This window comes from Aquarana catesbeiana, linkage group LG01 (genome assembly GCF_042186555.1).
Source record: "Aquarana catesbeiana isolate 2022-GZ linkage group LG01, ASM4218655v1, whole genome shotgun sequence".
Taxonomy (NCBI): domain Eukaryota; kingdom Metazoa; phylum Chordata; class Amphibia; order Anura; family Ranidae; genus Aquarana; species Aquarana catesbeiana.
In genome coordinates, this window is record NC_133324.1 from 366,863,158 (window position 1) to 366,882,162 (window position 19,005).

The 19,005-nt window shown below is 42.6% G+C and overlaps 1 protein-coding gene across 1 annotated transcript in view; it reads left to right on the forward strand.

Annotated features, from left to right (window-relative positions):
* The window catches only part of HSD17B3 (hydroxysteroid 17-beta dehydrogenase 3), a 163,716-nt gene that overhangs the window by 38,524 nt on the left and 106,187 nt on the right, over positions 1 to 19,005 (forward strand). The window contains exons 2-3 of the mRNA XM_073627425.1: positions 5,159 to 5,205; positions 7,920 to 7,995. Of these exons, the coding sequence (XP_073483526.1) occupies positions 5,159 to 5,205; positions 7,920 to 7,995 (123 nt within the window). The remainder of the gene's footprint in view (positions 1 to 5,158; positions 5,206 to 7,919; positions 7,996 to 19,005) is intronic.

Here is a 19,005-nt window from a genome sequence, read left to right on the forward strand (position 1 = left end):
TCGAGTGGAAGGATTTGACTCTGGAGGAGTTCAAAATGTTTATGGGCCTTCACCACATGCCCATTTATTCTTCTGTAATGTCCAGGTCCCGATACGAGATGATAATGTGCTTTCTTCATTTCAGTGACAACACCCAGTGCCCTCCCTGCAATCATCCAAATTATGATAAATTATATAAAATTTGCCCACTCATTAATTTTTTTTCCCAACGATTTGCAGAACTCTATGTCCCCGATAAGCATATATGTATAGATGAGTCCCTGGTACCCTTTTCAGGCCGGCTAGGAATAAAACAATACATTCCTAGCAAAAGGGCCAAATACGGAGTGAAATTTTATAAGCTTTGCGAGAGAGTCACAGGATATCTGTATGCGTTCCGCATATACGAAGGAAGAGATTCCCAGCTCCAGCCCCCTGAGTGCCCGGCCTACATGGGCACAACTGGTAAAATTGTATGGGACCTAGCCTACCCACTGCTGAAGAAAGGTTACCACATATACCTGGATAACTTCTATACAAGCCTGCCCCTTTTCAAACACCTATACCTCGCACAAACCCTGGCCTGTGGAACCTCCAGAAAGATTAGGAAGGGCTTCCCACAAGCCATAATAAATAAGAAATTGCACAGGGGAGAAAGAGCAACTTTGAGATTCAACAAAGTGCTGGCCTTGAGGTGTAAGGATACCAGGAATGTGTACATGATGTCCACCATCCATGACGACACTACAATTGAAGAACAGAGAAGACGAGGTCCCATTGTAAAGCCAAAATGTGTACAAGATTACAATCTGTACATGGGGGGGGGTGGATTTCAATGACCAAATGCTTCAGCCCTATTTAGCAATAAGGAGGTCCCGTTTCTGGTACAAGAAAGTAGCACTCTATTTAATTCATTTGGCCATTTATAATGCCTACATAATTTACACCAAATCCACCAAAAACCCTGCCCACTTCCTAAAATTCATTGAAGAAGTTGTCACGTTCCTCATCTACCATCAAAGACCCCCCCCAGAAAACCTTCGCTCTGATGCTGTTAGCCGACTTCATGAACGCCACTTCCCGGACAACATTCCACCTTCTGAAGCAGGCAGAAGATGCCAAAAAAGATGTCGAGTATGCAGCAGTAAAGGATTTCGAAGAGATACCAGCTACCATTGTCCCCAGTGTCCCCTTGAACCCGGCCTTTGCATTGGTGAATGCTTCAGACTATATCACACATCCCTAAAATATTAGCCCATATTCTTAACCATTTCCCCATTTTCATCATCTGTGCTGACCATTTCCCATGCTTCCTCAAATAACCATGCCACTGCCTTCTACGTGAACTGACCCTGGCCTGTTTTGTGACTATGCCTCTGCCAACCGTTTGGACTGCTTGCATGTGAACTGACCCTGGCCTGTTTTACCAACTCTGCTTCTGCCTACTTTTTGGACTGCTTACATGTGAATTGACCATGGCCTGTTTTACCAACTACGCTTCTGCCTAACACTTGGACTGCTTGCACGTTATCTGACCCTGGCCTGTTTTATGGACTATGCTTTTGCCTACCGCTTGGACTGATCTGTTGCCCTGCTACTGTAGGAAACAGGGGTCTAGCATGTGAGGGGCTCCAGAAATGTTTTTCTGGATGGAGAAAACAATTTTTTTGTTCTCTCCGGGTTTCGTAATTTCCGGATTAGGGTCTGGAGTCCGGAGGCTTCATAGAGATTTGGGTAGGTCGAAGCCTCTACCCCTGTGCCCCTGTGCCCCTGTGCACAGGTCTTACCTGATTGTGGCCCCCAGCCTGCTGCTGACTTACTGCCACCATCCCCCTGCCTGCAGCATAAACTGACCACACCTCTGCCTACTAGCTGGACTATGGAAATAATTAGTTGTAGCAAGAGGCAGTATGTTTACGAAGGGCTGGAGAGCGGTACAATAATGAGTGCAGGGAGGTAACGGTGTACCAGGACCAGTATTATGGCTGTGCTGGCTGTCTCTGCCTGAACAATTTCTATGGACAAATGCTTTGGCTGTACTGACGATATGCTTGTGCTGACTATAGACAATATTCCTGCCTGCTGCCTGGATAATTACTATTGTTGCTAAGCACATCCCTGCCTGCTGCCTGCACCAATTCTCTCCTCTGGGGACACTACTAAAACCACAGGTAATACTTTTTTTTTTACCCTTTCCTCAATAGAATTTATTTTGGAGTGTAATTTTTGGTATGTAAATGCTATGTGTTAGAAATATAAGGGCCTTCAAAAATAATAGGTTGTCAGGAAATTAGATGTGTAATTTATGCTTGTAGAACGCCTGAAGGTGCTACTTCAATGGTGGGCCTCTGTATGTGGTCAGGCTGTGTAAAAGTCTGACAAATGTGGTATCGCCATACTCAGGAGGAGTAGCAGAACGCGTTTTCATTTTTTTCCACATTTTCCAAAAACTTCTGGAAAAAAATGAACCCGTTCAAAAGACTCATTATGCCTCATAGATTATACATTGGGGTGTCTGCTTTCCAAAATGGGGTCATTTTGAGGGCGTTTCCATTGTCCTGGTGCTCCAGGGCCTTCAAAATTGTAATAGGTGGTTGAGAAATGAGATGTGTAATTTATGCTTGTAGAACGCCTGAAGGTGCTACTTCACTGGTGGGCCTCTGTATGTGGTCAGGCTGTGTAAAAGTCTGACACATGGTATGGCCATACTCAGGAGGAGTAGCAGAATGTATTCTGGGGTGTCATTTTTGCTATGTACATGCTATGTGTTGGAAATATCTTAAAAATTGACAACTTTGTGGAAAAAAAGTGCGTTTTCATTTTTTTTCCACATTTTCCAAAAACTTCTGAAAAAAAATGAACAGTTCAAAAGACTCATTATGCCTCATATATTATACGTTGGGGTGTCTGCTTTCCAAAATGGGGTCATTTTGTGGGTATTTGTACTTTCCTGGCTTGTTAGTGTCTCAAGAAATGAGATCTTCAGTACATCAGGTGTGATCAGGTGTGATCAATTTTCAGTGATTTGCACCATAGCTTGTAGACTCTATAACTTTCACAAAAAACAAATAATATACACTAATTAGGGTTATTTTTACCAAAGATATGTAGTCGCATAAATTTTGGCCAATATTTATGAAGAAATATTACTAATTTGCAAAATTTAAGACAGAAACAAAGAAAAAAGCATTTTTTCACCAAATTTTTAGTCTTTTTTTATTTATAGCACAAAAAATAAAAAACCCACTAGTGATTAAATACCACCAAAAGAAAGCTCTATTTGTGTGAAAAAAAAAGGATGCAAATTTCATTTGGGTACAGTGTTGCATGACTGAGTAATTGTCATATAAAGTGTGAGAGCGCTGAAAGCTGAAAATTGGTCTGGGCAGGAAGGGGGTGAAAGTGCCCTGTAGGCAAGTGGTTAAAGGCGCAGGGGCACACTGAACACCCAGCACATAGCACTATGGCAGCAAAGGTGTCAGTGCGCTGCCTGACCAATATAATAACAATACAAACAAATGGTCACTGCCCCTACCTATAAATGACCTTTGCAGCAAGGAGCACTGGAAGGGCAATGTAAGTCAAATAAAACCAAAGAAAGTTCCAAGCTCAACTTACCGACCAGCCTGTGACCAACCAAATTGACCTGTCTAACAGTATGCGTTAAAAACAGGGATTTAGTCTGCACATATTTGCAAATACATGTGTAATCTACAGGCCCTATAGCTTAAGTTTGGATAACACCTTGTGGGCAGGGCCAGGAGGTTGGTACTTAAATTGGAGGAAGAACACAAAGTCCAGAAAAAGAGTTGAATGATTCTTGTATTGTAGAGTTGTAAGTAACAGTCAACAAGGCAAATGGCAATCTGCAATTACTAGCATTAGTACAATGGCTATAAATGGTTATGGTGAACAAGCAGCTCTTGAGGAGACTTAGCAGAACCTAAGTACTAAGTCTTCCAGTTGATGGGCAGAAGAGCATACAGTGATGTCCCTAAGCTTTCCCTCCTCATGCAGGAACCTTTCCCTGAGGTTAATTCACTTCTTAGCAAGTATGGTTCTTCTCCCTACACTAGCCACTTGCAGAATACGTGCCATCCCCAGCAGGGTACTGCTGTTTTTTTTAGCATTGCCCATACCAAAGATGGACGCTTACAGTCACTAGGGGCAGCAGACTCCAATCGGACCACAGTTTAAATCATGCAACCTGTGTGATCGCGGGTCCCCTGTACTCGATGTCCGCGAGGATACCCATGATCGTCTCACGGAGAGGAAGAACGGGAAAATGCTGATGTAAACATGCATTTCCCTGTTCTGCCTAGTGACAAGGACACTGATCACAACTCCCTGTAATTGGGAGCGGTGATCAGTGTCGTGTCACACATAACCCATTCCCCCACAGTTATGCCCTGTACACACAGTCGGATTTTCCGATGGAAAAAGTGCAATCGGATTGTGTTGTCGGAAATTCCGATCGTGTGTGGGCTCCATCTGACTTTTTCCGTCGGAATTTCTGACACACAAAGTTTATGAGCAGGCTATAAAATTTTCCGACAACGAAATCCGATCGGTTAAATTCCGATCGTGTGTACACAAATCCGATGCACAAAGTGCCACGCATGCTCAGAATAAATTAAGAGACGAAAGCTATTGGCTACTGCTCCGTTTATAGTCCCGACGTACGTGTTTTACGTCACCGCGTTTAGAACGATCGGATTTTCCGACAACTTTGTGTGACCGTGTGTATGCAAGACAAGTTTGAGCCAACATCTGTCGGAAAAAATCCATGGATTTTGTTGTCGGAATGTCCGATCAATGTCCGATCGTGTGTACAGGGCATTAGAATCACTCCCTAGGACACACTTAACCCCTACAGCTCCCCCTAGTGGTTAACCCCTTCACTGCCAGTCACATTTACACAGTAATCAATGCATTTTTAATCGCGCTGATCCATCCTTTCTCATGTCTGAGCTTAGTGCTGATAACAGCAAATCACAAACTGTGATATAACAAAGGTGCTGTCAAGATTACACAAAAGAAAACTAAAGTTGGCCAAACAAGGCTATTTATTTTTTGTTTTTAGCCAAGTTGGAGGGTGGATGGGTCTGGAATGTAATTTAAATGGAATCTCCACACATACTTTGTAGCAGTATAAATGCATTTTTTTATTTTTTTTCAGTTGTGACTGGGTCTGGAGATGGAATTGGTAAAGCATACTCAATAGAGGTAAGAGAAACAGAATTATGGCTTCCTTTAAATTCATAAACTAAACTATTTAATTTGCATAGAGATACTTCTTGGGATTGCCAACTTTACTTGTAGCAAACCTCTAAGACCTTTGCAGATACATGTTTGGAGTCTTGTGCTCCTGGTAGGGTCTCTCTTTGTGAACATCTCTAGGATAAGAGGACATAGAACAATACAAAAAGACCCTCATGACTAGTACCATAGCACATAAAGGTATTCAGTGCAGTAAAGGCTGTCAGAACACCGACCTGAAGGGACGGTTGGGTGAAATGTTAATAGGTAAGCACTCAATGGCTGGGCTTTATACATCATCTCATTAAGTGTAACATACAAAAGTGATGTAGAGCCACACTTTGAACCCACCATCAGAAATGTAAAGTGTGGGAATCTGGTATTGTGCCCTCTAAGCTATGAACACTAGCCACTGGAATGCAGAAATTTTAAGTCAACTAAAGGTTCAGCTTATTATGTACCAGTTGCAGTTATAATAACATAACGCAGAATTTTAATACAATACAAAACTCACATACAAGTAATGCTTGTGCAGCACTTAAGCTACATATCAAGTTTAAGCCAAGAAAAAACAAACTTTACCCGGTAATGATAAATAAGCAGCCATCCATACAAGAGAGCAGTAGACTCTGATGCTGACATTTCCCAGCATAAGAGCTACTCTGGATGTATTTAGTATTACCAGGTGAATTATTATACAAAAGTTTTTCTTTCCCTGATAGCATAGTGCACATTCAGGGCATATTTACATTTATGCATTGCGGTAAAAAGACAGTAAAATGCGCCTTTAACTGCGCATCACCACAAAGCACAGGAACTACAGTTTAGTGCATTGTGGTAGCATTTATTTTGAATGGTACCCCAATTACAGTAGTCAGCAATGCACCCGCAATGTAGCACACTAAAACACATGCCCTATGTTGTGGTGAGCAGCATAAAAAAAAAGAGTCACTTTTTTTTTTCATACATTAAGTTGCATTGCCAGCTTGATGCAGTGTGCTTTAATCCATTTAACTCAATAGAGCCTAATAGCATGCAGAACCTAGCTACTGTGTGAAGCCCCTCCCTGATTTCTATTACAGTACTCTGAGTCCAGTGGGGTGGTGCTTCATTGTTAGATCCCTCCAGATGTTCACCTGTGTTACCAGAGCTACCCCTGACTTAAGGTGAGGGACACTGTGTATGAAGATAATCACACATAGCTGTGTTCTGTACTGTTTTTTTTACTGAAGCAGTACTACTCAACTTAACTCTCTGTTGTTATAGAGTCTTATAGAGACTATGCCATGCAGCCTCGTTAACCTGATTGAGCCAGAGGGACATTGCTGTGAAGAATACTATTTGCTGACCCTATTTTGCATAACTGCTTTTAACTTTGTACCTGGCTGATAAATTGTAAGTTAGAGCTACTCACTCTCTGATGATTCAGTCTTATAGAGACTATGCCATGCAGCCTCGTTAACCTGATTGAGCCAGAGGGACATTGCTGTGAAGAATACTATTTGGATGTTTGCATGTTTTTTTGCCATCCTGACCCTATTTTGCATAACTGCTTTTAACTTTGTACCTGGCTGATAAATTGTCAGTTAGAGCTACTCACTCTCTGATGATTCAGTCAATTACTTTTTTTGTTAAAGTGACATGATGTATTAATGCATGTTCTGTAAGGAAGTGGATAGACTACCATTAAAACAGAGTGCTGTAAAGACTATGCAAAACAGAAAAATCCACATTAAAAAAAACATAACACTTAAAGACTGCTCATACTGTATACACCCAAGGCTGTTAATGGTTTCAGATTTGTGATGCAATGTGCACAAATTAGAATGTTCTACCAGAGTAGCCAAGTGGCTGTTATCACAGACTAGTGTACCAACTATGCAGCATAATAATAATTATTGTCTAAATTCCACAACAGAAAGTCCATCACATTATTCCTAGGGCTGGGGTACAATCCTCCTCTTGATTTTCAAGCAGTCAAGAAAAGTCAAGAAGCTGGTTGATTTATGAAAACTGGAGAGTGCAAAATCTGGTGCAGCTGTCCATGGTAGCCAATCAGCTTCTAACTTCAGCTTGTCCAGTTAAAGTGGTTGTAAACCCTGTTACACCACTTTTACCTACAGGTAAGCCTATAGTAAAGGCTTACCTGTAGGTACCATGAATATCTCCTAAACTTGTACAGTTTAGAAGATATTCACTGTATCTGCATGTACCCATGTCATCTGCACATGCGCACTGAATTTTTAGAGTTTACAACCACTTTAAGCTTTCACAAAAAACCTGGAAGCCAAAGTTTATTTCTTGACCAGTTTTAGTCAATCAACCCCATATTGGTTGCCTAAAAGCCAGTGAACATAGCTTGACCAGTCAAACCATGTATGTCCCTGCTGCACAGTTTGACCATTTAGAAACCAATATTATAATGTTCCCCAGTGTTTTTTTTTAGTAATTTTTTTTACAATTCTGAAAATCCTATTTATGAACTCATGTGTTACTCAGAGGTGCATCAATATGCAGACTATTTTTGTTAAGGAGAGTGCAATATTTATGAACTAAAATAGATGAGTAAAGGACATTTCTTTAAGTTGTCATTATTCTGAACCCAACGGATATGTAGAACAGTGGCAAGTGTATGTGTATATAATGTACTAAGATAAACTACAGTGAACTTCCTTTTATAGCTTGCTAATCGTGGCATGAACATTGTGATGATCAGCCGAACCCTTGAGAAACTGCATCGAATTGCTAAGGAGATTGGTAGGTTTTCTTGATACTTTTCAGGTTCTCAAAATTATTAACGTATATGTATGCACACACGTACATACAGTGAAACCTTGGTTTACGAATAACACGGTTAACAAGCGTTTTGAAAGACGAGCAACATTTTTTTTTTAAATCCTGACTCGGTTTGCAAATGTTGTCTCGCAAAACGAGCAGGATTCAAGCCAATGGGGTGTGCAGTGCCGCATTTGCCCAGAGGTGCGGGGGCGCCAGTGGCACTTCGGAGCCGTTCAGAAATACTCAGAATCGCTCGGAAATATTTGGAAACACTCGAGAATGGAGTCAAACTGGAAAAATTCTGTGAGCCACAATGATCTTATGCCTTGCTTGTGCTACCTCCAGCTGCATGCGCTAATCACGCTTCATATAACGTGCATAGGATAAATTTACAAGTTATGCGCTGCGCTTGGGTAACCCCAAAAACAAAATTAATAATAACCAACTCTGTGCTTACTAGTGCAATAATATTAAATACAAATAATATGAATGTTAAATAAATAAACAAGGTGTGAAAAAACAAGCGCTTGTTACACCATAAATTAGTGCTTAATAGTGCTTGTTACACCATACATAGTGTCTTAATCAACATAAAAAGTGCTTAGTGCTCAATATAAAGTATCCTGATTTTTTAAAATGAAAAAATTAATAAATAATAAAAATTTGGCACTCTAAATAGTGCGTGCAAATAATGTACAGCAGTGATAATAAAACAATGCATGCAGGTGGTGTTCAGCTGTGACAACAATCCAGCATCATGCCGAAGATATCCTGAGTGCTGCAAAACATGCTCCTGTGCTCCTTCGTGACCCCCTTAAGCTAATGTGCTCACCTCAGAGCGTGTGACTAAGCTTCTACTCTGAGTTCAAATATGCTTTGGAGCCACCCCTGGGCTCAGTCTCAGTGTCTGCTGCACTCCTCCAGCTGGAAACAATGTGGCTCCATGCATATAAATGAAAAGGAAACTATATAGTGTAATATAGTCAAAATACTTTTATTAAAAGAAAACGCTCCCCACACCAGGGTACTCACATGGCACTGGTGCGTCAGTGCACCATGCTATAACAGCTTCCTATGCAAAATCACTGGATGTTTGGTGCGGTATGCTGTGCTGGGACAGCGCTGGTGTAAAGTCCATGTCAGTCTCTCCGTCCTGGCCCCTCCCCTCCCATGAGTATTTCCGAGCCTTTCCGAGGGTTTCCGAGTTCAGCCGAGCTGTCCCCGAGTATTTCCGAGGCTCCCCCACCTCTCACCACATGAGGTATTGCATGCGATAGAAGTCAATGCCTAACGAATTATCTTCGTTTCCGTTGACTTCTATGGGGATTACAAGCATTCTCCTGGAACGGATTATGCTCGTAATCCAAGCTTCCACTGTACTTATTGCACATACATATTTAGATATTAAGACACTACACTACACTGTGCAAATTAAAGCAGAACTTCAGTAATTTTTTTCAACTTTCCATCTATTAAATCCTCTGGCCTTGTTGTTTTAACTTTGGATAGTAAAACATTTTTTTCTGTCAGTAAATATCTTATACAGCCCACTTCCTGTTTCTTGTCTGGTAAAAAAAAAAAAAGGCTTATGACATCATGCACAGCTCTCTCTTACTCTTGTGAGAGTTTGCCAGAAAGGGAGGGGGTCATAAGAGGGACAATGAGAGCTGCAGGGCTGCAGAGCTGGAGGTGTGCCCATGTGTGTCTGTGTAAATCCAGGAAGCTAACAGGCAGCAGCTTCAGCTGCCCACAGGTAAAATGGATGCAGCCAGACTTAGTGGAGGGAGATTTCTGCAGCATATTTGGCAAGTACAGAATCACAGTATATATAAAATAATATGCAAAGTGAAGGAAAGCTTCAGCATGGCGAAGATGTTTTAATTACAAATTATGTGAGCAGACTGCAGTTCCTCTTTAACCACTTCAATACCAGGCACTTCTGCACCTTCCCACCCAGACCAATTTTCAGCTTTCAGTGCTCGCACATTTTGAATGACAATTACTCAGTCATGCTACACTGCATCCAAACAAATTTTTTTATCATTTTTTTTCTCACAAATAAAGCTTTTTTTGGTGGTATTTAATAACTGCTGTTTTTTTTTTTTTTTTTTTTGCGATATACGTGAAAAAAGAGTGAAAATTTTGAAGAAAAAAGTTTCTATTGTACAATTTTGCAAATAGGTATTTTTTTTCATACATTTGGGCCAAAATTTATACTGCTACATATCTTTGGTAAAAATAACCCAAATTAGTGGATATTATCTAGTCTGTGTGAAAGTTATAGACTCTACAAGCTATGGTGCCAATCACTGAAAATTGACCACACCTTTTCTTTTTACACCATCTTGTCATATTAACAGGTTATTACTAGGGTTGTCCCGATACCACTTTTTTAGGACCGAGTACAAGTACCGATACTTTCTTTCAAGTACTCGCCGATACCGATTACCGATACTTTTTTTTTAAATGTCACGTGACAGTTTTTTGTTTTTTTTTTTTGTTTTTTTTTTACACAGTGCTTGCTTTTTTTTGGGGGGGGGGGGGGGGGGTGAACGGTGTATGTGTGTGTTTTTTTTTTTTTTTATTTACAACTTTTATTTTTTACAATAATTTTTTTTTATTCTTTATTGTTTTTTTTTTTTTGTTTTTTTTTTAATCAGCCCTTTTGGGGGGCTTTGGTGAGATATCAGGGGTCTTAACAGACCTCTGATATCTCCCCCTTGAGACAGAGAAAGAGACAGAGGATAGAGATTCCCCAGTCCCTTTCTCTGCAGCCTCAGCTGCACTGAGAATGAATGGAGAGAAGACAGCAGCTTCTCTCCATTCATAAACTGACACATCGTAATCACAGGAGATTACAATGTTTCAGTTATTGTGAATGGACAGAGTCAGCTGACTCTATCCATACACAAAGGAAGGAGGAGGGGGACTGAGGAACGGAGGGGGAGAACGGAGGGAGACAGATAAGGAGAGAGGAACGGAGGGGACAGATAAGGAGAGCAGAACGGAGGGGACAGATAAGGAGAGCAGAACGGAGGGGACAGATAAGGAGAGCAGAACGGAGGGGACAGATAAGGAGAGCAGAATGGAGGGGGACAGTGGAGAGGCACAGAGGAAAGGAGGGGGCACGGAGGAGGATGCAGTGACAGTCAGCGGTGAGCGATCACCGCTGTATGTCACTAAAGCAGCTGAAAGCCGCTGGGGGAGAATCTTGTAACTCCCCCATGCGCCGATCACAGCTGTCTTCCAGGTATCGGGTGAAGCATCGGGAGCATTTGCCCGAGTACAAGTACTTGGGCAAATGCTCGGTATCGGTGCCGATACCGATACTAGTATCGGTATCGGGACAACCCTAGTTATTACTCACACACAGCATATGCATACTCACAACTACACCCCAAAATACATTCTTCTACTCCTTCTGAGTATGGCGATACCACATGTGTGAGACTTTTACACAGCCTGGCCACATACAGAGACCCAACATTGTAGTAACACCTTTAGGTGTTCTACGAGCATAAATTACACATCTTATTTCTCAACTACCTATTACACTTTTGAAGGCCCTGGAGCACCAGGACAATGGAATTGCCCACAAAATGACCTCATTTTGGAAAGCAAACACCACAACATTTAATCCATAATGAATATTGAGTCTTTTGAACAGTTCATTTTTTTTTTCCAGAAGTTTTTGGAAAACGTGGAAAAAAAATGAAAACGCATTTTTTTTTACACAAAGTTGTCAATTTATAAGATATTTCTAACACATAGCATGTACATAGCAAAAATGACACCCCAAAATACATTCTGCTACTCCTAAGTATGGCTATACCACATGTGTGAGACTTTTACACAGTCTGGACACATACAGAGGCCCAACATTGAAGTAGTACCTTCAGGCATTCTACAAGCATAAATTACACATCTCATTTATCAACCACCTATTAGACTTTTGAAGGCTCCACAAAATTACCCCATTTTGGAAAACAAACACCCCAACGTATAATCTGAGGCATAATGAGTCTTTTGAATGGTTCATTTACTTCTCCTCAGTATAGCGATACCACATGTGTGAGACTTTTACACAACCTGGCCACATACAGAGGCCCAACAACCCAGTAGCACCTCTAGGTGTTCTAGAAGCATAAATTACACATATAATTTTCTCACTACCGATCACATTTTTGAAGGCCCGTCATATTTCATAACACATAGCATGTACATTCCAAATAACAAAAGATTACCTGTGGTTTTAGTAGTGCAGTGGTCCACAGAGGAGAGCGTCGGTCCAGGCAGAAGGCAGGGATGTGGTCAGTGACAGCAAAAGCAATTGTCCAGGCAGAAATACTGTCCATAGTTAGTACAGGCAGAAATACTGTCAGTTTAGCCAAAGCACAGCCAAACTATTGGTCCAGGTAGCAGGCAGAGATGTCCAGGCAGAAATACTGTCCATAGTCAGTAGAGGCAGCAGGCAGCAATATGGAAAGCACAGCCAAAGTATTGGTCCAGGCAGGAGGAAGAAACATGGTCCATAAAGTCCTGGGTCGTTACAGGCAGCGATATGGTCAGCACAGCCAAAGTATTGGTCCAGGCAGCAGGAAGGACCATCAAGCTTAGGGCCAGGGGGACAGGGGTAGAGCGAACGCTTCCTGGTGCAGGTCCTTATTGGTAAATCAGGGCAGTGACGAAGCCTTCAATATACTTGAGGTATGTGATTTGTTGGTTTTCAGTTGATTTTTGGTAGCAGACAAACAAATTAAACAAGGAAATATAAAGCAGATGAAATGCAATGTTCTTATACTAGCAGGACTTTCGGATTGACAAATATGGTTGTAGCATCTGATCATTAAAACCCACCCACCCCGTGAATAGATTTTAGTTGTAGACACATTCAGGTTTTACAACGGGGCCACGTTTTCTCTGGATCTCCACCAAGGTGTCATTGTGGATGGTAGAGAGGATGTGAACATCTTTCTTGTCCCTCCACTTCATGGCCAACACTTCCTCATTTCTAATGAATGCAGATTCCCCGTTTTGTAATTTTTTTTCAATAGATTTTGTGGGAAGCCCTTCTGTTTTTTTAAGGTACCGCAGGCCAGGGTTTGTTTACGGTAAAGGTGGCAAAAAAGGGGCAAGCTGGTATAATAATTGCCCACATATAAATGGTATCCTTTTTCCAGCTCCCAGACAATTTTCCCACTGGTTCCAATATATGTGGGGCACTCACAGGGCTGGAGCTGGGAGTCTTTGCCTTCATAAATTCGAAAGGTGTACACGTATCCAGTGGCTCGATCACACAGTTTATTCAATTTTAACCCCTATCTGGCTCTCTTACTTGGGATATACTGCTTGAAGTGCAGTCGGCCAGTAATGTATATAAGGGATTCATCCATACAAATGTTTTGATCTGGGATAAACACTTCAGCAAATCGCTGGGAAAATGAATTTATTAGGGGGCATATTTTGTATAATTTGTTATGGTTGGGATGATCTCGGGGAGGGCACTGCAAATTATCATTAAAATGTACGAAACGTGGGGCGCATGCGAGGCGCGAGGCGCGAAGCTGAACGGTCGCAACTCAGAGAAGCTCCGAGCACAGCGGGACTTCAGCGCCTTCCCTGGGGCCAAATAATCTTTAAAATTGACTTCTAAAGTACCTGCACCCCCGGGGGAACGAGCGGTGCATGCTGTCCTCTAGGTCCCGTCGTGGGAAACCTACACAAAAGTCCCTCACAAACTATCTCCTTAGGGTCCGGGAGATGGCAGGGAAGCCGCAAGATCTGGAGACGGTGAGTACAGTCTGCAACTCACTAAGGCTGACCTTGATGATAGCCTGGCTGCCATGTACACAAAGATTGCAGAGAAGTTTCAGACCGAATTGCATAAATCAACAAACACTCTGCAACAGGAGATAGCGGTATTGGGAGGCAGAACTGATCTCTTATAGACTAAGCACGATGAGCTGCAACTTGCATACACTGACCTCCGCAGAGCCCATGAATCCCTCAGCGAATCTGTGTCCCAGCTCCAGTCCCACTTGGAGGACTTGGACAACAGAAATAGAAGGAACAATTTGAGGATTTGAGGGGTTCCTGAGGTGGTCACAGAGCTGATCCCGGCCATCCATAAGCTGTTCCTGTCTCTAATACCTGCCTCCCCCGTGGCTGCTTTTGTCTGCGATAGGATCCATAGAGCTCTTCGCCCTAAACCACCTGATGACAAACCACCCAGAGATATCATCCTGTGCCTTAAGGAGTACCTTGTGAAGGAGAAAATCCTGAGGGCATCCCGCAACACTCCTAACATAGTGCTGGATGGATCCAGGATCCAGATTTTTCCTGATATATCCCCAGCCACATTGGACAAACGCTGCAAGTTGAAAGAGATCAACATTCCGCTCCAGAAGCTAGAATACGGTACAGATAGGGATTCCCCTTTAAATTTCAGGTTCCACACAATGGGACAGCGTACACTGTGATCACCATCCAGATTCCTTATAATTCAGTGCCTCTCCCTCACCCCCTTGTGCAGTTAGTTTTCTCCTCATTGCACCTTGTTTCATCCCACTTGCTTCCCGCTGGTGCCGGGGCACAGCAGTGCCCGCTTGGTTGTCCACCCACTCTTGTTAAAACCCACAGCAAGGGGAATACGTATTAATTCGTCTCTTTATTTTTTTGGAATATATCTTTTTTTTTTTTTCTTTTTATTTCCTGTGGTTTTCTTTCCAACAGGTTACCAAGACTGTTGGACACTTGTGTCCTACTGTTCAGGAATTTATATACCTGACAAGTTATTACTTTTTCTTATGGTCGGGATGCTCTTTTTCCCCCCGACCCCAATGTTTTATCTTGTTTTCATCTTATATTTTGTATTTGTCTGTTTTGGTTATGGGACTTTTTTATTTGCCTACTTTAATTTTACTAGATTTAATTTTACTAGACATTTTAGATGTGACCCCCCTGAGGGTATTGCCTGCTCGCTGAATATTCCGGACACTCCCGCATATAGAAACAAGAGGTATAGGTTAGGACTTTATATGAGACCATGACCATCCGGTACACAGGTCTCCATCCAATTATATCTGAGAAAAATAAGGGGACTAGGGGAAAAAAGGGGGGACAATGGGGACTTTATATGAAACACATCACTAGGGCAGGCTGAGTCATCAGATGTAAAAAAGTGTAAATTTATTGATACCACATGAGAAACGCACGTCGGCACGTTTGGCGTCAATTGACATCACGTGCCGTCGTGACGCTGTTTCCATCTGGCGTGCATACTGATGGAGGCCGGAGGTTGCCTATATAGGCGCTAGTCGCCTTAGTGGGCTGCCTCCTCTCCTCCCTCCTAGCACGTCTGAGCGTGACGTTGGGGGTTCACCTCGTTGGCTGGCGAGCTGAGACTCTGTCATCTTAGGTAACCGTAGATCTCCTTGCACCTTGCTTTCTTTATCCCCCTTTATACATCCGTCCTCACTCTACCTGCCTTGCACTATCCCTTCACCTTGTTCGCTTGGTGTTGTGATGGGCTTTCTTTGTTCCTTCACTCCACCGGTCTCCCGGACACTATCTGTCTGTTTTTCCTATGTTCACTTCACTGTCACTTCACCTTGTCCCACACTTGATCTTCCACCTAGTGGTCATCCAACATTACTTGTTTTTTACCTATACGTATTTTATTTTATTTATCTACAGTTACCTTGGGTCAATGCTCTATTTTACACACCATGTTGGAAACCTAGGTGAACTTTTTCACTACCCATTGCTCTACGGCGTCCTGAGCTGCCTCGCCCTGCCGCCTCTTGGTTGCCTCCTCAGCTCCCGTGGGGTTGTTGTGTCCACCCCTGGTTATCTCCTACCATCATGAACTTTCCTATATATGCCCTACTACTATGATACCATATATCTACAGGTAAGAGTGTTAGGACTAGCGGTTTTGCTTCCCCTCTTCCTGTTGTAATTAAATATTATTAATTACTACTTTATACGTCACTCTAGATATTTCCAGATAGCTGCTCCTGATGAGTGGACAAACTTCCACGAAACGCGTCGAGCAATACAACTGAACATTCATAACTTCTTGACATGTCACAACGAATATGTATCTACCATGGGCATTTTAGTGTTTTAGCCATCAGTTGGATTTTAATACAATATGAATTACGTATACACATGTGGGGTGTAATTTTGATGATGCTGCAATCTACCTATGTTACAATGTATAACATGTTACTATGCTATTATTATATGTTCTACTGCCATGTTTTACATACTTTGTACCTTATTTACTGACTATATACAAGCATCATCTATTGCACCTTGTTTCTCATGTGGTATCAATAAATTTACACTTTTTTACATCTGATGACTCAGCCTGCCCTAGTGATGTGTTTCATATAAAGTCCCCATTGTCCCCCCTTTTTTCCCCTAGTCCCCTTATTTTTCTCAGATATAATTGGATGGAGACCTGTGTACCGGATGGTCATGGTCTCATATAAAGTCCTAACCTATACCTCTTGTTTCAATTAATATGGGATGGAAACACACACTAAATACTATATATACCATTGCTGTGGTCTTGTGTCATATGCCTAGTTACTATATTTACTTGCTATCACTGGAATATCTTTGTTTTACCCTAGTCATGTTATCTATCCAGGTTGATACTCGGGGGGTGGATCCTTTCCATCCTCGGGAGCTGCGATGCGCACCGTTGCTATCCCCCTGTCCCCCTGATCCACCAGTCATGGGATAGGGGGCGTGTGTTCGCTGTGCGTTGACGCCACGCCTCGCACGTCGGCACGTTTGGCGTCAATTGACATCACGTGCCGTCGTGACGCTGTTTCCATCTGGCGTGCATACTGATGGAGGCCGGAGGTTGCCTATATAGGCGCTAGTCGCCTTAGTGGGCTGCCTCCTCTCCTCCCTCCTAGCACGTCTGAGCGTGACGTTGGGGGTTCACCTCGTTGGCTGGCGAGCTGAGACTCTGTCATCTTAGGTAACCGTAGATCTCCTTGCACCTTGCTTTCTTTATCCCCCTTTATACATCCGTCCTCACTCTACCTGCCTTGCACTATCCCTTCACCTTGTTCGCTTGGTGTTGTGATGGGCTTTCTTTGTTCCTTCACTCCACCGGTCTCCCGGACACTATCTGTCTGTTTTTCCTATGTTCACTTCACTGTCACTTCACCTTGTCCCACACTTGATCTTCCACCTAGTGGTCATCCAACATTACTTGTTTTTTACCTATACGTATTTTATTTTATTTATCTACAGTTACCTTGGGTCAATGCTCTATTTTACACACCATGTTGGAAACCTAGGTGAACTTTTTCACTACCCATTGCTCTACGGCGTCCTGAGCTGCCTCGCCCTGCCGCCTCTTGGTTGCCTCCTCAGCTCCCGTGGGGTTGTTGTGTCCACCCCTGGTTATCTCCTACCATCATGAACTTTCCTATATATGCCCTACTACTATGATACCATATATCTACAGGTAAGAGTGTTAGGACTAGCGGTTTTGCTTCCCCTCTTCCTGTTGTAATTAAATATTATTAATTACTACTTTATACGTCACTCTAGATATTTCCAGATAGCTGCTCCTGATGAGTGGACAAACTTCCACGAAACGCGTCGAGCAATACAACTGAACATTCATAACTTCTTGACATGTCACAACGAATATGTATCTACCATGGGCATTTTAGTGTTTTAGCCATCAGTTGGATTTTAATACAATATGAATTACGTATACACATGTGGGGTGTAATTTTGATGATGCTGCAATCTACCTATGTTACAATGTATAACATGTTACTATGCTATTATTATATGTTCTACTGCCATGTTTTACATACTTTGTACCTTATTTACTGACTATATACAAGCATCATCTATTGCACCTTGTTTCTCATGTGGTATCAATAAATTTACACTTTTTTACATCTGATGACTCAGCCTGCCCTAGTGATGTGTTTCATATAAAGTCCCCATTGTCCCCCCTTTTTTCCCCTAGTCCCCTTATTTTTCTCAGATATAATTGGATGGAGACCTGTGTACCGGATGGTCATGGTCTCATATAAAGTCCTAACCTATACCTCTTGTTTCAATTAATATGGGATGGAAACACACACTAAATACTATATATACCATTGCTGTGGTCTTGTGTCATATGCCTAGTTACTATATTTACTTGCTATCACTGGAATATCTTTGTTTTACCCTAGTCATGTTATCTATCCAGGTTGATACTCGGGGGGTGGATCCTTTCCATCCTCGGGAGCTGCGATGCGCACCGTTGCTATCCCCCTGTCCCCCTGATCCACCAGTCATGGGATAGGGGGCGTGTGTTCGCTGTGCGTCGACGCCACGCCTCGCACGTCGGCACGTTTGGCGTCAATTGACATCACGTGCCGTCGTGACGCTGTTTCCATCTGGCGTGCATACTGATGGAGGCCGGAGGTTGCCTATATAGGCGCTAGTCGCCTTAGTGGGCTGCCTCCTCTCCTCCCTCCTAGCACGTCTGAGCGTGACGTTGGGGGTTCACCTCGTTGGCTGGCGAGCTGAGACTCTGTCATCTTAGGTAACCGTAGATCTCCTTGCACCTTGCTTTCTTTATCCCCCTTTATACATCCGTCCTCACTCTACCTGCCTTGCACTATCCCTTCACCTTGTTCGCTTGGTGTTGTGATGGGCTTTCTTTGTTCCTTCACTCCACTGGTCTCCCGGACACTATCTGTCTGTTTTTCCTATGTTCACTTCACTGTCACTTCACCTTGTCCCACACTTGATCTTCCACCTAGTGGTCATCCAACATTACTTGTTTTTTACCTATACGTATTTTATTTTATTTATCTACAGTTACCTTGGGTCAATGCTCTATTTTACACACCATGTTGGAAACCTAGGTGAACTTTTTCACTACCCATTGCTCTACGGCGTCCTGAGCTGCCTCGCCCTGCTGCCTCTTGGTTGCCTCCTCAGCTCCCGTGG